Here is a 26008-nt window from a genome sequence, read left to right as displayed (position 1 = left end):
GACATGGGATACTGTTTTTAGAAGATGTCATCTGGATCCTGCATGACAGGAACCCAAGAGGCCCTGAAGTTTTGGCCCTGATTGGCCAGACTAGAGCTACCTAGCCGTGTTACCAATTGGTCTGTGTTGGCAAGGTGGTAAATCTGAAAATCCAAATCCTTTTTTAGGGGAACTGTACAATATGTCACAAATACAAAACTTAAAATAAAATCAGAATCAAGATTTTAATTCAAATTACAATTTATACAACTTAAGAGACAATTTAAAGCTTTGTACACATAAACATCATTCTAAACTCCAATAATGACTTTAAACTTTTAACACAAACCAAAACCTAATTGACTATGGGACACACTGGGGCTTGATCAACCTCAGCAGGGCCTTCCTAGTCATCGGACGTCACGGGGAGGGCCATTGAGATAGTTTTCCTAACCCTATCCCCTGAGTCACTATGACATTCCCCGGGACCCTGAGTCTGACTTTCAGGGTTGTTTTCTATGATGTACAAAAACACACAACAAGAACTGACTTTAAATTTAGTTTTAATTAATTTCAACAAACCCAAACAGTTCATACTTTAACAAAAACTAATTTTCAAAGAAAAAAGGTAAACACTGTACAAACACCAGATGGAGAACAGGTGAGCTGATTTGCAGCAGGTGAGTTTGCAAGCCAAACAAGACTTTTTTTCAGCATCAAGACATCTTCTGAAAGACAAATACCAGGTAGATACCTGTACAAAACACAGGACAGGGGAAGGTTTTAGTAAATTATAAACAGTTATTACACTGTGTCTAACAATTTCTTACTGAAGACTCCTGTCCTCCAGGTTCATTCAACATGTCATCATTTATAAGGTTGGGGTTAGGATAACTATTATAAACCTTAATCCTAACTGCTCATCTTCGTCACAGGAGAAAAATGAAGACAGCAGTTTTCTATCACTTCTTGATTAAAAACCTGTAGTTTCTTTAAACTTAGACAACTAAAGTAAAAGCGAAGTTAACATGATGATTAAACTAAAAGTTAAATGGAGAAACTTACTGGCTGCTTCCCACTCGGATCTGCTTAGAGTTCCCTGCACAAAAACAAACACTGTTAGACCAAATAGGACTCAACAAGACTGAACCAGTGTACTGTCAGTTTACTCACCAGTGGTAGTTTGACTCCAGCTCTGCTACAGTGCTCTTTAGCATGGCAGTACTCTCTGCTGTCTGTAGCCTGTCGACCTCCATCCTCACAGGGAAATGGCTAAGACATAACAAGTCACTATGTTAACTGCATGTTCTGTGAATTTAAAGTTATTATTAATCATTAGTTTTATCACTTATTCACTTATCGGATAGGTTCTGATAGAAAGTGCTGATTGGCTTTTCTTACAACCTTGACTGTTTAGCCAAGAGGGGCGTTGGCAAGTTCTCGTTAATATCTTTGACTTGTGAGTGAGTGGTAAATGAGCCAAGGTTTCTTGAATAAGTGTGTTTTATCATCTATCTGATTTCAGGGGAACCTGTTTACTGATAACTGATTGATTATTGATTGATAATTAATAGTTTTACCTCCAGAGCCATCATCTTCATCATGAGGCTGCGATGATGCTCCTTCTTCACTTTCTCCTCAGAGAACTCCGAGAATCTCTGCTTCAACACCAGACGCATGTTGTAACGCTTTGCCATGCTGACACAAACAGACAAGTGGAGTCACAGCAGATTCAACAAAAGTAGATTGACAGTACACTCGACACAGTGGTTTTTACAGTGGAGTCATATTAATAGAGTTTTTACAGTAGTTTTAAAATAGAGTCAGCACTGCAAAGTTACAGTAGAGTCAATGGAGTGACAGTGTAATGAATGCATGAGTTTTACAGCAGAGTGACAGTGGAGTCAATGAAGTAGTTTTACTGTACAGTCACAACAGAGTCAATAAAATAGTTTAACATTAATAACAGTAGAGTCTTTACAGCAGTTTAATTTTAAGAGCTGTTGAGGCTTTAGTTATCTTTTTTTTTCTCTTCAGTCAAACATCTTCTGCACTAAAAATACAATCTTACTGTTCAAAGAGAGGAAAGTAGACGAGGAACTCTGGAACATCGACCACATCGTCGAGGCTGAAGTGATACTGACATCCGAACAGAGGATACGAACCTTTGGACTGAAAGGAAACTTTAAAAACCTCATTACCAAACGACAGAGAGTCCGACGCCTCCACACGTTTACTGCAAAGTAGAAGGAGGAGGAGGAAGAAAAAAAAAAGAAGAGAAGAGAAAGGACGGTCATGGACATTGTTACAATAAACTAATCTTTATGTATTTCCTGACAGACAATCAGTCACATTAACGAGCTCAACGCACGTTCAGACAGTATAAAAATCATTATGTCGTTATTGCACAGACTGCCAGCAACATCAAAAAATACCACCAGTCACTGAGGGACACACTAGGAAACACAGGGTAATGTTATAAAACATTTAAGCACCGTATTTGTCTTCTTATATATAAAAATATACATCTTTGTTCTTACACAAGTTCAAAGGCGTCTGGCGTCGTTCCGATAAAGTAACCTCCGGGTTTCAGGCGCTCGCAGGCATTTCTCAGCATCGTGTCAGCTTTCTGTTCGCTTTCAAAGGAGTAATGATAAACAAACTGACAGCTGCAGATGTCAAACATCAGTTCAGGGTCATCCAGCTTCTCTGACAAAATCTCCTGCACACAGACGTCAAAATAGTTAGAATAACCTCCACAAGTAGGCAAAGAGACCCCAAAGGGACACACAGGAAAACTTTATTAGATTCACAGAAATATTTAGCTGTTGTAGGTTTACCTTGGAACAGTCTGCAGTAATAAACTGAGCGCTGAAGATTTTCTCGTTAACGTGACTTTTTTTCTTCATTTCTTCATAACGACTCTGACACTGCTCCACAGACACTCCTGCAATATCTAAAAAAAAAAAAAGAAAAAATTCTTGAATATGAATTAATGTTATGTCCAACAACCCCTGTTACGTGGTGATTATTAACATTAAAACTAATTAGACTTCATTCATATATGAGAATCTTCTGATGAAGGCAACTTAAAATTAGTGTTGGGCAGTAACACATTATTTAGTAAAGCATTACAGTAATGGGATTTTTTTTATAATGACGAGTAGTGTAAGTGATTACAATGTGAAAAAATTCAGTAATTACAGTGTTGCTGAGGTGTGGGGTAGGCAGTAGTGTCTACAAAAAGGGGAGAAATGAAACTGCAGGTAATTCTAAAGTTGTCTTATTTAAATGTTGTTTGTTCTTGGAATAAAGGCTTGGCAATGTGATAACATACAGTACTTCTTATTTAGAATTGGAGGGTGTGTAACTCAGCTTGTAAGGGCCACTCTTTTGGAGAGCTGTGTGCAGTCAAAGACGCTCATGCTAAGATAACTGCTGGATGGTCAATAATTCTCTCCAAACTGTGCGGCTGCCGGCTTGTTAAAGGGCAGTGTCATGTTTTCTGTTTCTACATATTAAACAGAGGAGATGTGGTGTGTGGGTTTGTACAGGAAGAATCTCCCCCAGCTGCCGCTGCCATGTTCAGAGTCACCCCTGAGCCCCATGACCACAGTATTGTCATGGTAATGTGCACCACTTTGAGCATTTGTTCCCTTGAAGGAACACAAGCTCAGTCTGGTCCAGGTTGAGTTTAGGTAGTCCACACAGAGATACCTGCCAAGTGACTGCAGAGGCTGAGACAACCAAACCTTGGTGAGTGCAACGCAAAAGTCCTGGAGTATGAGGACCAGACAGATCCACGGGACACAGGTGAGTCTGAGGTAAGTGAGCCTCTTCCTGATGTCATTATGACATCAGGAAGACGTGAAGGAGTCGAGTAAGCAGAATAAGAACAAACAAGTGAGAGAGCACCTGACAACGTCTGATCAGAGGAATAGGTAATGTTAATCAATAATAACTGACTACCTGCACAGACCAGGTGATTGATCCCGCCTCTTCTCCATTTCAGGAGGTCTCCTCCTTTCCCACAGCCAAGGTCCAACACAGACACCTGCTGACGTCCCGCCCCTCGAACCTGCTCTAGAATCTCACCTGTCAAACAAACCATCAACCAATCAACTTAAAGGAATTTAATGTACGTCAGGTCTTTCAAGTGTTTTCAGGTGCTTTTTTAGATGTTTTCAAATGTTTTTATTCTGTAAAAAATTAATTAACTAATAACTACAATCAATGACTTCCTTTTGAGGTGAACTGAACTCACTGAGCGTCACCTAACCTTAGTTACTAAAACACCTACTGCAATCTGATAGTCACAGACTCATGGTGATGTACTGACTGATAATATCTGGAACTGATAACTGCTGAACAGTGAGGACTGATGAACTGACTGACAGTATTGATTATTGATCAGTTACCGATCAAGACACTCTTCAGCCAGTTGTTAAAGTTCCTCATGAAGAAGATTTTGCTTCGACTTCGAGCAGCCAGGCCAACTTCCTGCAGACTGTTGTAGTGACTGGCCACCTTCACACTGTGATCAATCACCTGACAGATCAATAACACACATCATTAATTTCAGAATATCAGTAACCTATCAGATGAGATCAGAGTGACGGAAATCACTCAAGTAAATGTACCTTCTTCTTGGTGGGTGAGGTCTCTTCATCCTCCTCTTCCTCATGTCTCCTCTTCATACCTGCGTTCTTGGTCTTTCCTCCTCTCCCTCCTCCTCCTGCAGTCTCTCCTTCCTCCCCCTCTCCTCCCCTCTGTCTCTCTTCTCCCTCCTTCACTGTTTCTGTCCTCAGAGACTGAAGTTCCATCTTTCACTCTGAAAACACAAACACAGAGAAACAGAAATAGTTAAACATGACATGGTCGAGGAGTCTCAGGAGTCACAGGACGGAGTCTCAGGGGTTAAGGTTAGGGTTATTGACTTCAGTGATGAGGACTACCTGGTTATTTTAGTAAATATTAGTTTAACAACCACTGATAAAGAGCAGTTTCACTAAATATTTTAATAACAGCGACTGGAGTGTCCCAACAGGACCAACTGAAGGACAGAAAAACAAACACAGAAAGTTAAAAATTAAATGTTCAGAACAATCTCCACGTTTTTCTCAAATTGTCCATTTTTATAAAATTCCTCTACTAGTAGCTCTACAGTTTGGCCAATTACTGAAACATCCAGCCTCAACAAGTCCCTCAAATCCGGTTTTATTCAAATCAGATCACTGTCTGTTGAAGCCTCACTGATAGATGATTTGATTCTTCAGCATTATATGGATATGATTGGTTTATGTGAAACCTGGCTTAAACCAAATGTTTTCTTATCATTAAATGAGGCTTCCCCACTCGAGTTTACCAATGCCCATGTTGCTCGGGGTACCAAACAAGCTGGGGCCACTGCTTTAATCTACATGTCTGTTTTCCATTTAACCATTAATTTGGATATCAGATTGGGAGTCTTTTGAGGCTCTCATATTAAAACCATCTCCATCAGCTTTAACTGGCTTTGCCCAGGGTGACAGACTCCAACCATTCGACCTTGTGGTACTCTACAGACCAGCTGGCCCCGATTCACAATTTTTAAAAGAATGTGGAGAATTTATCTCAGACCTTGTTTCTCATTCTGATCAGATTCTAATTATAGGTGTCTTAAATATTCACCTGAATAAGGCCTCTGATACTTTAAGGAAAACCTTTCTGGCACTTCTTGAAACTTTTGGTTTCACCCAGTTTGTGCGTGAACCCACTAACCACAGTGGTAACACGCTTGACCAGATTCTATCCTGCAGTATAGTGGTTTCTGTTCTGACTGTCTCCCCACCACATTAGTTATGTCTGATCACTACCTTCTGAACTGTGAAGCAATACAGTTAGGTTCATAAATTTTTGGACAGTGACACAATTTTTGTAATTTTGCCTCCCAAGATGTGATTTAAGTGTAGACTTTCAGCTTTAAATCAGGGGGTTAACAAAAACATATATAGTCCATTTTCAGAGGCTCAAAAGTCATCGGCCAATTGACTGACAATCAGTTTCATGGCCAGGTGCAGCCTGTTCCCTTGTTATTTTATGACAAATTAAGCAGATAAAAGTTCTGGAGTTGATTCCAAGTGTTGAATTTGCATTTGGTGGCTGTTTATGGGAACCCTCAATATGCGATTCAAAGATGAGTCCGTGCAAATTAAGGTGGCAATCATTACGCTGGAAAAAACAAAACAAACCTATCAGACAGATGGCAGAAACTTTAGGAGTGGCCAAATCAACAATTTTGTACATTCTTAAAAAGAAAAAAATACACTGGCAAAGCTCAGCAACACCAAAAGGCCTGGAAGACCATGGAAGATAACTATAGTGAATGATCAACGAAATCTTTCTATGGTGAAGAAAAACCCTTCACAACATCTAACCAGGTCATAAACACTCTCAAGGAGGTAGGTGTATCAATGTCAAAGTCTATAATCATTCATTTAAATACAGAGGGTTTACCACAAGGTGCAAACCACTGGTAACACTCAAGAACAGAAAGGCCAGATTACATTTTTCCAGAAAACATCTAAAAACGCCTGCCCAGTTCTGATACAAGATTCTTTGGACAGATTAAACCAAGTTTAACTTTTTCCTAGAACGATGGGAAGAGAAGAGTAGGGAGAAGGAAAGGATCGGCTCATAATTGAGACCATAACACATCATCTGTCAAAAATGGTTATGGCATGGGCATGTACGGCTGCCACTGGTACTGGGTCACTGGTGTTTATTGATGATGTGACTGCTGATAGAAGTAGCAGGATGAACCCTGATGTATATAGGGCTATACTAACTGCTCAGATTCACCCAAATGCTGGAAAACTGATGGTTGACAGGGCTTCACAGTACAGATGGATAATGACCCAAAGCTTACCCCGAAAGCAACTTCTCAAGTGAAAAAAATGGAATATTCTTCAATGGCCAAGTCAGTCACCTGATCTCAACCCAATTGAGCCTGCCTATTACTGACTGAGGACAAAACTGGGGGCAGAAAGACCCACAAACAAGCAGGAACTGAAGGTGGCCAGAGTAAAATTCTGGCTAAGCATCTGAAGGGAGGAAGCTCAGCATTTGGTGATGTCCATGGGTTCCAGACTTCAGGCAGTCCCTGACTGCAAAGGGTTTTCATCCAAGTATTAAAAATAATAAAATAAAATAAAATAAAAATATATTTATGGTGGTTTGTCCAATTACTTTTGAGCATCTGAAAATGAGGAACTGTGTATAAAAATGGCTGTAATTCCTAAACGGTTAATGCAATTTTTTGGCAAAAACCCCTTAATTAAAGCATAAAGTCTACCCTTCATTCACATCTAGATCGCTTCGTTTCAAATCCATTTTGTTGGTAAACAGAGGCAAAATTACAATGACAAAAATTACAATTACAAAAACATTGTGTCACAGTCCAAATACTTACGTACCTAACCGAATCACTTGGTCACACATTGATCCAAATTAGTTAGAGAATAAGACCGATTTCACTGGTCTGACTGGTCTGTCACTGGGAGGTGAAAGGGACAGGATTGGTGCTTACTTCAGTTACTTACAGAGGAAACTTTACTTCAAACTTCACTGAGCTGCTCTGATGTTTCAACTGTTTTGCTCCGTTTCCAAATCCAATGCTAAAATAAATGTTAGCATTTAGCAGTTAGCATGCTAACAGGTTAAATCAAACACCTGTGTTTTCAGTCTGAGATCGACCGTAACCACTCGGAAACGCGAACCGGATGAAACCTGTCCGCTCATAAGAAACAAACGTTGAAACTCCCTGTTAACTCTAACATTATTTTAAAAACTAAAAGAAAACAATAAACTCACGGTTGCAGCAGACAGGACGCGTGCGCGCTGAGTAGCTTCCGTCTGTGCATACGTCACATTTCTGCATATCTTCAGAGGAAAAAAAGGCGGTACTTATAGAAGGAACGTCGAAAGAAAAAAACGGGTCTTTCTGGAGGTAAACCAATCTGATCAATATATCGATTATAGATAGTCCTCAGTCCGGCACCGATCTCTAAGAACTATAAGAACGGTTCTGTGACTAACAGTACTATCACTTCGATTATCAGCTGACGGCGAACAGTTTATCAGATACCCTCACATCTGCTGTACCACAAAACTCCGTTGAGGAATTTCTTAATTTAGTATTTCCTGGTTGACTTGAACACCTACAAACATCATAAACACGTTGACATTATTCAGTTATTTTATATTTAAAAGTAAAATCAACACGAGTAACTGTGAGATTATTTAAATGGTACAGTCTGAGTTGCTCTTAGAAAACTCCTTGTAAAAATTCAACATCTGAATGTTTTTAGACTGATCTTACTGTTTTCATATTAATTTTGTGTAATGTTTCATCTGGTAAAGTTTGGTGTTTGTATATTTTTACTAACTATTCTAATGTAATTTTATTATTATTATTATTATTATTATTATTATTATTATTATGGTGTTTTATTATTATTATTATTATTATTATAGTGTAGTTTTACTAATTATTGTAATGTAATTTTAATATTTATTCTACATATTTGTACTCTAAATAACTGTTGCATAAATCTTTAATATTTAAATAAAGTGCATTTAATTTAAGAGATTCTGAAATGTCTTTCTTATTTTTACACTGGAAACGTTTTCAGTGTTTTAGCTTTGCTTAACTTAGAAAACAAGTTGAAAATACTTTAATATATTTTGTTGCTAAACAAACAGTTTCACAATTTCATACAACTTTCAGGTAGAATCTTCAGATTGAGATTGTATTGACTCAGGACCATGTTTACATGGTGTAATAAATGAAATAATCAGAAAAGAGTGGCGTCCAGCAGGAATACAGATGTTCCTTCAGAGGGATCCTAATGTATTTACATAAAAACGTTTGACTAACCTGACAGTTTACTACTGTTTTTGTGTCCTTTAAAGTATGGACGTTGTAGTTTTTACAGTGTGGATGTTGTCCTGTTTGATGTTGTCCTGTTTTTTTACAGTGTGGGCATGGTAGTTTTTTTACAGTGTAGATGTGTTTACAGTGTTACAATACTGGTGTTGCAGGAGCAGTAGTACTAGTACACAGTGTAGTGACAGTAAACATCCAGCGAGTGGCGCTGTGAATCTGTCAATAACGACTTTCAAACTGAGATTTTCACTTTCACTATACAAACAAAACTCCAGAAAGATAATGAACAGGAACAATCTCATTCATCCAGTGATAAATGAAATACAGATTTTATCTCAGATTTCTGGATTCATGTTTAATGTTTCTCTGTCTTCACAAAGTTGATCTCACAGATTGGATAAAAATGTTAAAGCCAATTAAATAAACTCTAAACACAAAATACAGAAATTACAGATTTCATCAAAACGGAGTTAAGAGTACAGTGTTAATAAACTCACCAATTATTATTATTATTATTATTATTATTATTATTATTATTATTATTATAGTGTAGTTTTACTAATTATTGTAATGTAATTTTAATATTTATTCTACATATTTGTACTCTAAATAACTGTTGCATAAATCTTTAATATTTAAATAAAGTGCATTTAATTTAAGAGATTCTGAAATGTCTTTCTTATTTTTACACTGTAAACGTTTTCAGTGTTTTAGCTTTGCTTAACTTAGAAAACAAGTTGAAAATACTTGTAATATATTTTGTTGCTAAACAAACAGTTTCACAATTTCATACAACTTTCAGGTAGAATCTTCAGATTGAGATTGTATTGACTCAGGACCATGTTTACATGGTGTAATAAATGAAATAATCAGAAAAGAGTGGCGTCCAGCAGGAATACAGATGTTCCTTCAGAGGGATCCTAATGTATTTACATAAAAACGTTTGACTAACCTGACAGTTTACTACTGTTTTTGTGTCCTTTAAAGTATGGACGTTGTAGTTTTTACAGTGTGGATGTTGTCCTGTTTGATGTTGTCCTATTTTTTTACAGTGTGGGCATGGTAGTTTTTTTACAGTGTAGATGTGTTTACAGTGTTACAATACTGGTGTTGCAGGAGCAGTAGTACTAGTACACAGTGTAGTGACAGTAAACATCCAGCGAGTGGCGCTGTGAATCTGTCAATAACGACTTTCAAACTGAGATTTTCACTTTCACTATACAAACAAAACTCCAGAAAGATAATGAACAGGAACAATCTCATTCATCCAGTGATAAATGAAATACAGATTTTATCTCAGATTTCTGGATTCATGTTTAATGTTTCTCTGTCTTCACAAAGTTGATCTCACAGATTGGATAAAAATGTTAAAGCCAATTAAATAAACTCTAAACACAAAATACAGAAATTACAGATTTCATCAAAACGGAGTTAAGAGTACAGTGTTAATAAACTCACCAATTTTTATTATCATCATTATTATTATTACAAACAAAATCACATAGATCAAACTGCCACATTAAAACTAAATAGACAGATATATCTGTAAATGAAAAATTATAGTATGAAACATTATAATGAACAGACATTTAATCATTCAGTTTGTCACTCCGCAGAATCAAAGGAAGCAGCAGCTACATACGGTCATAATGGAGACTGAAAACCAATCTAAACCTCTGCTAAAGCTATCTATTTAAGCATATCTAAGTAGCTGTAATCTCAGCTGTTGAGTTTAATGAATGTGATGTATATAAACATCCTCTAAATCACATATTAAACTTTAAAAATAAAAGAAAAACAGGACCGTATAATAAACACCTAAAACTGCTCATACTGAACTTTAATGTTCAAAGGAAAACACAGAATCTACAAACTAAATGTGTCCACTAAAACTCTTTACATGGACGTGAGAGTAATGTATTAAAACACACCTGAAAACACATGAATCACCCTTTAATGATACAGATGTTACAAATTACCACAGCTCTGTGATGAAGCTGATCTCATCTGAATCTGTCAAACAGTTTTCACACAGAATAAATCAACAGCTGCTGAAAGAGTTAACTGCAAAAATCAAACTCAGTGATTGATTTTAAAAACTGATCCACTTGATAAATCTAATGAGAAGAAAACAGATCTGGGTTTACCTTTTACAGCTTTTAAAGACTGACGAACAATATAAAACATCACAGCAGAGTTTCTCTGACCCCTCTGGATGAAAGTTTCACCTCTGACCACAGCATCACTGATACGTTCAGAGATGTGCTCATTCACCTGTAACCCCACCCATGAATGATGCCACAATGTACTGGAGTACATCAGTACATTACTGCAACCAGGTGAGACATTTAACACTTGTGGAATTAAATCCATAATCCAACAATAAGAAGAAGAAGAAGAAGAAGAAGAAGAAAAAGAAAAATAATGACAAAAATTAAAAAAAAAAAAAATTATTTTCATTTAATGTTTGATATATGAGTTTAGTGGTGTTTTGAGGTTTTATATTTCGTCCAAAAAGAGGTTTAATAATTTACATGAGTTAGTCGTAATCTGCAGTCTGACAGGTGGAGGTTGGTTTACATCCAAATAAGAGAAGAAATCAGGCCTCCTACAATGTGGATCCTCAGTTAATATTTTCATGTGAATATAATGTATTATTATAATATATAATTTAAATAACTGAGGTCTTCAGTCTTGTCTCGTTTTAACCCCTCATGGTCCAGCAGCCTCACAGACCTGATGACAGTTTACACATGACGGACACAGCACCGATGACTGAAGTCTGTCAGAGTTGAGTTTGAAGTCTGGAGGTTTAGAAACATCACACACGCAGAACTGAATACTTACAAATGCTGCAAGTGTGGGTGTTGGATGGACTGAGCAGGATTTGAAATGTTCAAAATTCATCTGTGCACATGTTTTATAGTGAAGAAATATACAGTATGTTTGTTAGAGTTCACTGACTCAGTGAATCTTAGTGAGAAACACTGAATGTAAACAGAAACTTTGTTTATATAAAAGTCCACAGAGGAACTTTAGTTCAGTGAAAATCACATGTTAATAAAGAGTTCAACAGAAACTGATTAAATCTTTTTCTTTAACTTTTGAGTTGATGCAGACAGACACAGTGTACTTCAGTTTCATATAGGCTGATCCTGGATCAGTTTCATACAGTGATCCTGTCTGGTATGTCTGTTAAACATAAAAATCAGTTCACGTCGCAGGAATCCTGAAAACTAATAACAGTTATGAATTCTTCACTTTAATCATAAGAAAACATCTCAGAGGCCACCTCCTTATAAGGTCAACCTATCTGATTATGTGACTTATCAGATGCAATAAACATCAAGCTCTACCTTGAAGCAGTTTGGCCTTTAACCTCACAGTCAGCTGATTCAGATAAAACAACAGATCTGAGGTGAGTGGGAACAGATGAGGAAAAGCTCAATTGACCTTTGATGAAGGACCACAATGAATGACTATTAATACATTAATGATTCATCTAGTGACTGTCTCCTTCATTAATCAGTTAGTCTTTTCCTGTCTCCTTCAGCTCACAATCCAAGGTGATCCAGTCTTCAAATGTCTCATTCTGGTCAAAACCCAAAGATATTCAGTTTGCCATGATAGAAAACAGAGAAAACTCGAAAATATTGAGTTTACTGACAGAAAATCTGACACATTGGCAAAACTGACAGCAGAGGAAGGAAACTGATGACTGACTGATAAATGACTGACACTGTCCGTCATCAAAATGCTTTCTGATTTCTTTTCTAGAAACACCTGGAGTCAGACGTTACAAGGTGACAGGCGGAGTCAAACCTTCTGGTTTGTAAAACACAGTACAAACACCAGAAGAACCTAAATCCAATGACTCACAAGGTTCTTAAAGATCAACCTTAACCCTACCTGTAAATCTTGTCTTTGCTGGCTTGCATCATTAAACTTCTCACCTGGCAGTAGTAATGTACAGGTGTATTCCAGTACACTGTGAAATCAGTGTTGGGTGTGGTTACAGGTGTAACAGACCACAGCCAATCAAAGGAGAAACAACATTGCTGTTCATTTCAAGTTCAATTTTTCGAATTCAAATTTAAAAATGCCTTATTGGCATGAGTTAATGATTAAACACTGTTCCTCAGGTCGTTGCACGTCGATATACATTGAGCAGAGAGATATGCCCTGTCTCCTTCTCCCGGAAGTATTTTTAATTTTGAGATTGGTCACCAATTGCTTGCTCATGGTGAAATGTTGGGTCTCTGTAAATATAACTATAAAGAGTACGGTCTACACCTGCTCTATATGAAAAGTGCCCCGAGATAACCTCTGTTATGACTTTGCGCGATATAAATAAGATTGAATTGAATCAAGTGAATACTACTCTCTATCAGTCTCTAGTATTCTCTAATTTTCTCTACTATTCTGTATTAGCCTTTGCTATTCACTGTTGTTCTACAATAAGCTGGAGCACAGCAGAGTTGTTCGTCAGCTTATTGTCTGCTCTAGGTTTTGATGGTTGGCATTAGTGTTCAGTAGATTCTAAGGTCTCTAACACTTGTGTCAACTATTCCCCTCTACTTGTTTATAAAGTTTTCTACTGGGCTTCTATCTGTGTATATCCCCTAAAGATAAGTTGATTTGTGTTGTTGTGTTTGTAAAGTCCATCTGGCAGCACAACCACTGACTGAAATCAGATTATACTGTATCTCCTTCCTGACTGTACTTTTAAACTTTAAAACTTGTCTATACTGTCTGTCAAACCACCTGACGGTAAATATTTCACATATAAAACCTTTTTTTGGCTTACAATGTGTTCAGATAGGTTCTGTTATTTTACAGTCGTCCTTTGTTTCAAGTCTATCCTTCCTCCTGTGGGACTCCCTCAGACAGATAGAGTATGGAGGGATGGATGGAAGCTCTATAAACATGTAACTCTGACCTTACAGCGTTTCAAAGCTGCAGTGTCGGCTGAATGAAGCAGCGCTGTTTTAAAAAGCTTCTTCAGCCGTTCAGTCGAACTCTCAGTTTACACAGTAAGACGTTTTCAGACAGAAGAAGCTTTGATACTGAAATACCACATAACCCCCCCATCACCACTATCACTGTGTGTGTGCGTGTGTGTGTGTGTGTGCGTTTCTGTGTGTCAGAGGGGATCTCTGGGGACAGAAGCCATTTTACCTCCTTGCTTTCATTTCACAGCACACACAGACACACACACACCTGTATTTCCTGCACACATCACAACTACTGCTAATACTACTGTGTGTGTGTGTGTGTGTGTGTGTGTGTGTGTGTGTGTGTGTGTGTGTGTGTGTGTGTGTGTGTGTGTGTGTGTGTGTGTGTGTGTGTGTGTGTGTGTGTGTGTGTGTGTGTTTATTCATGTCTTTATTGTTTCTATTGTTAGTTTTTATCCTCCTGTTTCTGTTTTTGACAGCTTTTGTTGGTCTGTTAATAGAAAACACAAATGATATAAAAACTAATAGCATTATATTATTGAGATTATTATCAGAGATAAACTAGTTCAGGATAAGAGTTTAACCACTGCTCTTAATCAGGAGTATTAAACTGCAGGTAACCATAGCAACAGTTAACAGACATGTGAAACTAATTTCATAATTTCTAACTTACTAACCAGGATATTTTGGGGGTCTCAAGGACAAAATAAAGGAGTTTAATTGGAAATAATGTATAAAAAGTGTTAGAAAAGTCTGTAGACTTGAACAACCAATCAGAGGACAAAAATGCATGACCTCAAAGTGCTGAGTTAAAGCTGCAGACACACGAGCATACCTGTATATACCTGTACATACACCACAAATGACAGACAGGTAAATTATTAATGCTATCAGGTTAAGCATTGCTGTATGTGTTGTGTGTTTATCATTCAGCTGTTTGTCCAAGCTACCTGAGGACTGTCACAGCACTGTCTATCAATTCCCTCCAAATATCAAGACAGTGCTTTAATAAAATTGAACAGTTGAGTTTGTTGAACAGAATCTGTCTCAACAGGTTTGTACTAAAAAATCTGTGAAGAAGTGTATTGTTTGATTGTGTTTACTCTGATGTCTATGCTTTTCCTCTAATTGTCCTCCTGCTGGAAACTGATTCTGGATCAGACGGGGCAGACATCAAAATGTTTAAGATTGTGAGGACATCAGCGTCTGTAAAGACATCATGTTTTCACTTCTAAGTCCAACATAAGGTTGTACTGATACAGCCAATATACAGATGATGCTGTTTAAATTGCATTGCATCACATTGTATGTGCAGATGTGGCGCAATAAACAGGGGCTCTTGAAAAGTGTGAAGGGTGGTCATTACAGAGGTCAGTCAAAAAATTATTCCTTTTTGGTTAAAACAGTTTATTGTCATTATTCAAGTCCATGTCATTATTGAATATTTTATAAACTACTTTTTCTCTGATAGTAAATTAAAACCAAATACAGTATGAGACACTCTATTAATGGAGCAGTTAGGACTGATTTCCAACATCATATACAGAACTTGCAGCAGCTGGTTATAACATAACCGTTTACTAAGTGGAGATTTACTATCGCTATTACTAAATTAAAACAGCTTGCACCACACAAACTAGTTGTCACATTGAGATTAGTTGCTATTTAATATTTACACACACTAACTATCAGATGTAAGTGTAACTGATCCAGATTGTGTCGTGTAGAAAAAACAATACAATTTCCCTGCTATAATAATAAAACACAACATTTTTCTCCTGTTTGGAGCGACAAGACGAGCTGATTGAGAGCAGATGTATATTCACCATCAGAAGATAAAACGTGACAGACTCCATCCAGTCATCTTTTCCATGATATGGATATTTCTGTCGGTTATTAATTTAGATGTGAGCAGATCTTGAGGATTACTGATCCACAGGTAACTCTTATTAACACTTAAAATGTTATCAAACGTTATGATTAATGTTTTGCTGAAACATGATGCTGATGTTGACTTTTGAGTTTACATTATGCTTTTTGATTGGACTCTGCCACAGATTTTACTCCTTAACAGATTTACACACTGTGGTGGTTCAGGTCTATAGTGCATCTGGTTCCATGTAAAGCGGTATTGTTCTGCACTGCTTGTTCTCCAGGTTCTATCAGGTGGATCTGAGTCTCGTGAAACTTAACCTCCTGCTAATGTTTAGACTCACTGAGTGTGTTTGTCAGAGGGGGATTCCCTGAACTGTGAGAACGTTAGGAAACTCCACAAAATCTCACAAGTGTGTATGTGTTGAATTTCTGTTCTTGTGAGGACCATTCTAACGGTCACTTCTATGAAGTCAAAATATTTCTATAACATCAGGAAAGTCTTGTTACTCTTTCAGAGTTTTAGAACAGCTTTTGGTACAGAATTCATCAAAGTCTTGTGTAAAAAGTCAGTGTGAAAATTTTTCAAGTTGTTATATTCAGATGTTTTGAATCCATTTTGAAATTAATTCAGTCTCTTACTGCTGATTTTTTTGGGAACACCTCTTCATACAAAAATCAAAACTCTATCAAAATAAACTTCAAGGACTCAAACAGATGTTTAATTCAAAATAAACATTTGAAATTAATCCAAAAAATATCTAACATCTGTCTGAATCTGTCAGTGAGCTCAGCTGGATTGCAGATGATGGGAAGAAACATGCTAACAACATGTCCACAACATTTCAACCTGGTGAATCCTTGTCTAAAGTTAGACTCAGGTGTTGGCTGACTTTATGTTTAAAGGTGCTCAGAGGTACAGAAATTCTAACCAGCGTAGGAGTATTCTTCAATACCTCCTGCAGAACATTAACACAGAAATCTGAAACTCACACACACACACACACACACACACACACACACACACACACACACACACACACACACACACACACACACACACACACACACACACACACACACACACACACACACACAGTAACACCCTCTCTCTGGTCCGTCTTCTGTCCTGGTGACATTTAGTCAGATATATAAACCACCACCAGACAATCAGAGCCAGAAGATTCCTGCAGTGCAATACTGAAGTACTGTAACACTCACATGTCTGCCTAGCTGAGTGTTCTGATTGATAATCTACCTACCTATCGTACCGATCAGGGACCCATCTGACCTCACAGCATCATGCTCACCAGGTACGTGCGTCGTCTCTCTGTGTTTCAGTCTTTTTGCACTATGAAAAAACGAAAACGTTAATGCAGCATACAGACCAAACATGTCGTCCCACAATGCAACGCTCCACAGATGTGGAGGAAAAAAACAAACTGAATCAGAATCAGCTGCTGAGACAGAAGCAAGAAAATGAGACATCAGTGAATTAATCCGTGAAAAGTATGTTTATTTGATGTTTGACAAGTTTTTAATTGAGATTCAGTGTTTTAGAGTTACAGTTTGATTTCATCATCTCCTGTTTGTTTCATGAGTTCAGTATGTTAATGTGTGTGTGTTTGTGTGATAATTTGTGTGTGTTTACTGTATTAATATGTGGTTTTGTGTGTTACTGAGAATTGTGGTGCTCTCATTTTGTGTGTCAGGTCAAGGTCAGCAGATTTCTGAGGCAACAGAATGTAGCGTTCATCACATTCACAATCTGAATAAACTGATGGTTAAGATGTTTTTCTTAAATCACCTATAAACTTGTACATTAAGTTTGTCCCGATCTCTCCTATAGTGCCACTTTCAGGACATTTTAAGGTCTGGATTATTTTTTGTTAGTTTTAATTTTTCTGTTATTTAGCAGTAATGAAACCAGCCAAGATGTGGCTGAAGTGTCTAAATTAAAATATAATAAAATATGATGCAGAAAAAGCTGTTGGAGCTGTTAATGTATCATTCAGTGTGTTGCAGGTACAGTACCCCAGACAGAAAGGTTCTCAGACTGAGGGTTGTGTTTCTGTTGCAGGAACGTTATTCTTGTGTTCTCTCTGTTCATCCTGCTGGTGGAGGGAGACCTTGACTCAAAAGGTTAGATTTGAAATCATCTGATCATATCTGTTCTTATTGATAATCTAACTAAAACCTGACTGAGAGTAAATCTGATGACATCACAGTTTGATTGACAGGTAATGTGACTGATGTATCTGTGTTTGATCAAGCTGTTTTGTGTTTGCAGACGCTGGAATACAAGCCATGTCAACAGGTAAATCACCTGTCTGTCTCTGATCACTGACTGATATACTGGACCTGTCTGTCCTCTCACCTGTCTCGCTTTCTCTTGTCCCTCCATTCTTTCCTGTCACTTGTCTCTCTGTCAGATAAAGATTCAACATCTGATGACACACCTACAGGTGGGTCACAAACTGTCCACATTTTAAGAATCCCATGCATTCAGGTGTGAATATTGTTAATAATCTTAACTTGTAATAAAAACATGAATTAACATTTCAGCCTCATTCTGACCTTAGAATGTTCTCTGCTGTAACATTGTTGATGTCCCTAAAATGAAACTATGTTTTTTTTGTGTTGAATATTGGTGTATTTGGCATTAAAATGTCTGGTAATGTTTTGTGTTTATATATGCTCCCTGCAGAAATAAAGAAATAACAACAGGCCCCGGAATGGTTCCCTGAGGAACTCCATAATCAATATCAAATGTCTGACATACAAAACTCAACTAAATTACCAAAAAACTGTCTTCCTGTATGAATGAAATGAGTCAGTGATAGACCAGAGAAACAAAAACTTTTCTTAAGTCTTTTGATTAAAATGTGTGAACTTGTATATAAACTAAATTTTTAGTTAATTTATTTTTGAATATATGAGCAAGCACTTTACTGAGACACTTCATAAACACACCAGAGACAAACAGAATGAAATCATGTTGTCAGCACAACCTGCAGTCCTGACTATAAAAAACAATTTACAGTCAGTTCAGTTACTTTTGAGTTTATTGTCTGAAGACATTATGACTGAACTGTGATGCTGTTGTTGATGATGATTATGTTGTTGCTGTTGTTGTTTCAGAAAGTATGAACGCAGTCTCTCCTGATCAGCCTGGTAAGATCAGCTGAACAGACACAGATAAATACAGATTAATATCGATCAAAAACATGATTACACACCGCTTACAGTACCACTTTACCCTTGTTAGTTACAACCCTGATAATAAAAAAAAATGCGTGACATCTAAAAGAACACAGCTGCTGTAAATGGTAAGCTAAAACTAACCTGTTGTGAATTATACATAATGTTTCAGATCACTTGTTGTTCATCAGGACCAATGATATAATGTACAGTCATTAAAAATATGTTACATAATTCAATTCAAAATACCTTATTAATATCTTAGGGGGAGATTAGAGGAGAGTGAGCCTGAAAACAAACAAACAAGAAAAACACAAACAATTCACTCAAACAGAAAAAATGATGCAAAAATTCAAAATGACAATGTTAGAAAGAGTTTAAATATACACAGATTAATGGCAGTTTACTGACCAACAGTATCAACCACATGAAGATACTTTATGTCAAAAAGTGTGCATAAATTCATTTAGCAATCTGTACATGTAAAATGACTATTGCATCTGCCGTTCACAAGTCTAATGGCTTCTGGAATAAATAAAGACTCAGAATCGAACAATAAGTTTCTACCTGAGGTTACCTGTGTTACCCTGACATCTAGTGGTCAACTTGATGAACATGCTCTTTTTCCCCAGCAGACATTATGAGTTGTCTGTGCAACTAAATCACAGGGGTTACTAATAAAAAAATCAATAAAAAAAACAGATCTCAGATGCTACCAGTAAAAAAGCGTCCTCCATAAACCATCACAGTTTGACAGTGCCTCAGCATGAACAATATGAGGACCCTGAATTTGAATTAATTAAATTATTTACACCTGTGATTTACCTGCTGTCCAATGTCAACATGTCTGATGGAAACAGGTTTATTAAATCAGTTCTACAGTTTTAGAACTAACCCTCATGTAAAAACATGAAGATAAAACTTCAATAATCTTTCATATTTAGCAATGAAACTAAAACAAGGTCTGTCTGATGAACATTTATAATTGAAATATCATCTATTGTTTTTCTAGATTATACATTACAGATATCTTGCAAATTATCTTTTAATTTTTAATTGATTAATTCGAGATTAATCACAGTATTCTTCACTTCTATAACATCAGTCTCCTCTGTTTTCAGATGAACACCAGTATTATGGAGGACCTTTGGGTAGGAACATGACGATGATGATGTTAAGTTGTGAATAAACTGTCTGAACAAAGAACCATCCCCTGAACATTACATTTATCTGAAGTGTCATGTGTTCAGACTAAAGGTTTCCTGATATCAGATCCATCAGAACATCTCAGAGCTGGAAAACAAAGTTTTTTCAAAATTCATGATCATGTTACTGTGAGCTGGTTTCGGCATCTAAGCAGGTATCAGCTGCTGTGACTCACCTGTTCACCTGCTCACCTGTTCACGTGCTAATGTGTGTAAGCAGCACAGAAGATAATAAACCTAATCATGTTGATGTTCTTTCAGACACTAGCAGCTCCAGTTCAGAGACAGCAGATGGTAAAAACACTACACTAACACATTTGTATCAATGTACTTTCATCCATTCATGCATTAATCCATCCATCTACTCATCCTGCCATTCATCAAAATATTGAGTTGTCCATGGATTCTTTTATACTTTACTTTGATGAACAAATAAATCCATTCCTATATATAATTATTAATTCATTCAGCTATTTCTCGTCATCCATTCATGAGGTTTTAATGTTGCTTGTTTGTAGCCCCAGCAGCCAATCAGGTGACAGCACTTGGTATGTTTTTTTCTTCTGTCTCTTAATATCTGATTAAATCTGACTTTTGTGTGTTTTATAGAAGTTTCTGTCGATTGATTGATTGATTGATTGATTGATTGATTGATTGATTGATTGATTGATTGATTGATTGATTTCAGAACCTGCTGCAGCTTCTGCAAACCATGTGGAGGAAGTAGACGGTGAGACAAAAACATACTGTACATTAGTTATAATATATAACAGAAACTATCATAAAACATCATACTGCACTACACTGTACTACATTATACCATACCATACTTAACAATATCACAAGTAATAGCTCCATATTCACTTTTAACTATTTAACTATTTAATAAACAAATAAGTAAATAAAAGATTCATTAATCCCCCAGTAGGCAGTGTCGATCCTGTGAAAACCATGCATCTTTAAATCAGGTGATTTTTTTTTTTACTGACTTGAGAAACAGTAGAAAGATGCTATACAAATAAACTTTACTTAGTAACAGTACTTTAAAATGTACAGATAAACTCAAGTGCTCATTTATGATATGAGGGGATTCTCATCTACTGTGGTTAAATAAAATATTCAAGAAAAGAATCAGATTATCTGAGAAGTGCATCGTCACAAACAGCTCATGAGCAGACGACATAATTTTCTGTGTACAGAGAACACCATAAATGATAAATAAAATAAAATGAAAATAATATATGTGAAACTATATGTTTGCTTGTTCCGGGGAACGCGGGATTTGGACTCATGTCCTCAGTATTTTTAGGTCCCTGGAAACCATGACTCCACAATGGATTATAAGGAGCTACATATACACACACAGGAACAAATGTAACAGATAGCCCTACTTGTGGTGTTAAACCATAACATGTAAAAACAACACTGTGATGCTGTGATGTCAGCAGAAATGGAAAGTAACTAAGTACATTTCCTCAAGTACTGTACATAAGTACAATTCTAAGGTACCGTATGGCACAGTCTTGTGCTTTACATGAGTATTTCCATTTTCTGTGACTCTATACTTTTATGCCATTAAGATTTAGATGGAAATATTGTAGGATACTTTTTACTGCACTACACTTATCTGATAACTGGAGTTACTGGTTACTTTGCAGATTAAGACCACAACATTAAAACCAGTAACTGGCTGATCAGTGTGTGATATTGGTACTTTTCCTAAAGTAAAGAACTGAGTACTTTTTCACCTCTGGATGTTAGTTTGATCAGCTTCAACACTCGTTTTGAACTGTTTTTCTTGCAGAGGACGAGAACTCTGACTCTGAAGAAGGAGGGAAGAACAAATTAAGCTCTCGTTCCGTCAAACCTCAGGGCCACGCCCAACCTGAAAAAATGCCCCCCAACATCCACCAGAGCCCCGCGCTTCCCTCCATACACTCTGTCCGTGTCATCCAAAACCCCGCCCTCCCACGTCAGCCAATCATCTCTCAGCCAATCTTCCCTCACCCAAAAGCTCTGCTGAGGAGCCGGACATCCAAGAGACGATCCAGGACCAACCGCCGCCAGATATAAAACTACACACACACATTAAAACACACACATTAAAATACATAAATTAAAACACATTAACACACATATGTACCTCAACAGATGTGTCAGCACCCACACACACACACACACACACACACACACACACACACACAAATGCACATTACGCAGGCACACACACACATGCACATTACTCAGGCACACACACACACACACACACACACACACACACACACAACTTGTATGTAGGTATAAGAACATGTACTCTATCACAAATGGAGATAAGTGACACACAGGCAGATTCAAACATGAACACATTTACTCAGATAAACACTTGTACTGTATGAACACAAATGTTGGAACACATGCTTAAGCTAAAACACACAGCAGTTTCATGTTCACCTTCAGTCTGAAAACTAAAAACAAACTAAACTCTGCAGACACACCAAACCATCTGATTCGTCAATTTATCGGTCATCTGATTGGTTGATCAGAATGATGTATCCAGGATCCAGGGGTCATATAAAAAACCAACTTTATTCATACAGCATGTTTATACACTTTCATCTCTAACAGACCAAAATAAATCACATGTACAGGAGATAGAAGTTGTTTAATTTGAATCTCAGCTGTGAGAAAACAAACGTGAATGAATTTATTCTCCGAACTGTTTGTGGTTGAGTTTTGGACGAAGCTGTGAATTAAACAGATTTTTCAGATGATTTAGGAAAAGAAACTAAAACACTATGTAACTCTTTACGCTGAAAATTCAGACTGATTTTTATTATTTTCAGTTTCTCCTCAGTTTGTAAGTTAGGAGCCACCCTGGTCCTTGAGATGTTTCATAATTTCAGCCCCTCAACTCATGCAAACCTCAGAGTATTAAATCTGATCAGATTATTTGTTTTAAGTGTTTTACTTTCCTTCATTCATAACTTCCTGACTGTAGCTGAAATATTTTAACAACATGATGTTCACATGTTCTGTTTGTTCCTCTTGTTGTATTTAATAAAGTTAAACTGAAAAGAAAACTGAAGGATCCAAAACGCTGTTGATCAGTTGAACTCAATTTATTAACACAAGGTTTCAGTGCACAGACTTTCATCAGGCAAAACTCAGACAAATAAACAGCACCTGACATATAAAGGCTAAAGGTTTTCACCTGGGAAAAACCCACCACTCAGAGAAGAGCAGCAACACCTCCAGGTATGTATATAAATGAAAGCGAGTGAGCTTGGGAAATACAAAAATAAACATGATACTGAGCTTTTACGGTTGTAAACATACACAGGCCTAATAAATTTGCCAATATTATTAAACATTGGTTAACATAATACACCAGGAGCCTCTGAGGTCATTAGATAAAAACATTTTTTTCTAATTCTGTTCCATATTACACCATGTAGTCTGTATTATTTAAATGTAGAAAAAGACACAAACAGAAATCTAAATATGGGCAAAGAGCTAATAATCTCAACATTTCAAAATATATCAAAATCATTTCTATAAGAATACAATGCAAAAAAAAAATTGCAAGAAGAAGTATAGATATTTGTATAAAAATGAGAATAATATCAGAACCAGAACACCTTGAATGCATAGAGCTAAGTGATACCAACATGACGGTCATCGACATATTGGCCTAAAAAGGAAATAATATATAATAGATAATGGAAAGGGCCTCACCTATAACCATTTATTTAAAAAGGGAATCAATTAAAAAAAACAAGTTCAATGACCTTCATTTGTATACATACCTGGAGGTGTTGCTGGTGTCCTCTGATCGGTGGGTTTTTCCTAGTTGAATGCCTTCGGCCTTTATTTGTCAGGTGCCATTTGTCTGAGTTCCTCCTGATGAGGGCCTGAGGACCGAAATGTCATGTCAATAAAGTGAGTTCAACTGATGGACAGTGATGGACCTCTCACTGAGATTTCATATAGTACAAGAACTTTTTTGAGTAAGGTTAAACTGAATTAAAAATTAACTCCAGCTGACCTCTGACCTTCCTATCAGCATCTTATTAACTAGCATCCCTCCTCTGATATATTCAGGTTATCATACTGTAGGATGAACTCTTCTCATTTTCTTCCACAACGTGCAGCACTGCTCATGTTCATTAGTCTCTGTCTTTTCCAGACTCTGAGTTTCAGAAACATCAAAAACAAGCAGTGATGTGAGCACAGACAGGTTCAAAATCACAAAGCCTCACAGTTTTATCAGTGTCAAACACTTTAGATCCCACTGAGATGGCTGGTGTTTGGATCAGAACACAGAAAACTACTAACACTAATTACAGACGTTTGTGTGGATGAATTATCTCTGATCAATTCCTCAATATCTGAGACAGTTAATAAAACCATTAACAGTGAGGATGAACTCACAGGGTGAAAATGAAATGAACCAGTAATGAAAATCAACAACAAGCTAAACAATGTAAATATCGATCTGATAAATCCAGTTTTGGATCCTGGTCCTAGTCCAGGTTTCAAGATTCAGGTGTAAATGTTAATCCCCTGTTAATGTGTTCTTCTTCTTCTTATAATTATAATTATCATTATTATTATTTTTATTCCTGTTTTTTATATGTTAACCCTGTGAGTGTTGGGTGCTGTGTGTTTATTTCCATGTTGATGGATACTTTATTCATCCCCAGGGAAATTTACAAATCCCAATCTGAAGTCAGTTTCAGGACGTTAATCTCAGTATTCTTGGTTCAATCCGACTTCAAAGATTCTGTACAGGGATCTGTGTTAATAAGTATATTCATACTTTATACATATACAGTGTGTGTTTTATGTTCAGTATATACGCGTAAACAAATGTACAGTGTATACAGCATGCTATCAGTTCATATTAGACAGTGATGGATGATATGTTCATGTTGTTACACGATCTGTATATTAAAATGTGATATTAATAAATTTCAGGTTCAGTGGAAGTTTCAGTGTTTCAGGTTTGTACACAGAGATTGGTGTTCAGTGCTCTGTAGCGCCTCCCAGAGGAAATAAAATGAAACCGTTTGTGTGTGTCTGTGTGTTGAAACATAGTTGTTTGGTTGAACTGTGTTGCTGCAGAAACAAAAGGCAGCAGACAGAAAAACAAAAAAACATTCAGAGACTACAATGTCGCTCCACACGATTCAGTCAGAAGCTGTTTATCGAGTGCTAGTAAAATATCAAGTACAACTCTACTCTAATAGTGTAACAGAACATAAGTTCACATTTATGACTCTTATTTTATTATTTGCTGTCATATTTAATCTTGCAAGAGTTTTAGAATTCAGTGTTGCTTTTAAAAACCTTTGAAGGAGATTTGTTATTTTTGATGTTGGGCTATATAGATAAAATGGACTAAAATTTGTTAAAAGAAAAAAATGTTTACACTTTATAATGCAGTCAACTATTTGCCGTGTATTTTTGTTGTATGAATAAAGTACCAATAAAATAGTTACCCGTACTTAAATGTAGGTTCAATGGAAGAGAACAAGACTATTTGGAACAAGAGAGTAACAAATGGGTATTTTAGAGGAAAGGAGAAATAAATTATCCCACAAGCACTGGTAAACAAATTGGGGTTGTCAACAACCTTTTTCTTATTGTGTAATTAAACATAAATTCATTTCTCAATTTGTCGTCATTCCAAAACACACAGTGAAATAAAAGACTTGATAATAAATCCCTTGTGTTGCGTGGCTGTAACTGAGCTCCACTCTTTTTTATTGTATTTTCTCCTACAAACCTTAGAAAATGTTTGTTAATCAGTGAAACTAAAACGTGTATACGTTATACAGTAATGATGAGGTATGTGGGCTGTAACATTA

At 36.7% G+C, this 26008-nt stretch overlaps 1 protein-coding gene across 3 annotated transcripts; it reads right to left on the bottom strand.

Moving 5' to 3' along the window:
• Positions 1–525: 525 nt before the first annotated feature.
• Positions 526–7933, bottom strand: rnmt (RNA (guanine-7-) methyltransferase). 3 transcript variants are annotated; one of them, XM_040120912.1, is made up of 12 exons: positions 7831–7875; positions 7434–7513; positions 4620–4810; positions 4398–4527; positions 3949–4074; positions 2820–2935; positions 2520–2701; positions 2051–2215; positions 1560–1677; positions 1153–1251; positions 1045–1078; positions 526–733 (listed from the first exon to the last, which is right to left on the bottom strand). In XM_040120912.1, the coding sequence occupies exons 3-12, from the start codon at positions 4800–4802 to the stop codon at positions 696–698; spliced, it is 1191 nt and encodes a 396-aa protein (XP_039976846.1). In that variant the 5' UTR covers positions 4803–4810; positions 7434–7513; positions 7831–7875; the 3' UTR covers positions 526–695. The 3 variants fall into 3 exon arrangements, with proteins under 3 accessions (XP_039976846.1, XP_039976847.1, XP_039976845.1); XM_040120913.1 differs by lacking the exon at positions 7434–7513 and adding an exon at positions 7560–7634 and having other exon boundaries at positions 7831–7848; XM_040120911.1 differs by lacking the exon at positions 7434–7513 and having other exon boundaries at positions 7831–7933.
• Between the last annotated feature and the right edge of the window lie 18075 nt (positions 7934–26008).

The sequence above is a fragment of the Xiphias gladius genome, chromosome 24 (genome assembly GCF_016859285.1).
Source record: "Xiphias gladius isolate SHS-SW01 ecotype Sanya breed wild chromosome 24, ASM1685928v1, whole genome shotgun sequence".
Taxonomy (NCBI): domain Eukaryota; kingdom Metazoa; phylum Chordata; class Actinopteri; order Istiophoriformes; family Xiphiidae; genus Xiphias; species Xiphias gladius.
This window is presented reverse-complemented; position numbering and strand designations above follow the sequence as displayed.

What these genes read in the sequence shown, in the direction of transcription:
- rnmt (XM_040120911.1), bottom strand. Translation starts at nt 4,802, where the DNA reads ATGGAACTTCAGTCTCTGAGGACAGAAACAGTGAAGGAGGGAGAAGAG. An exon ending in CCTCACCCACCAAGAAGAAG is followed by an intron (nt 4,528 to 4,619) that starts GTACATTTACTT and finishes TTGATCTGTCAG; the next exon opens with GTGATTGATCACAGTGTGAA. An exon ending in TTACTGCAGACTGTTCCAAG is followed by an intron (nt 2,702 to 2,819) that starts GTAAACCTACAA and finishes GTCTGTGTGCAG; the next exon opens with GAGATTTTGTCAGAGAAGCT.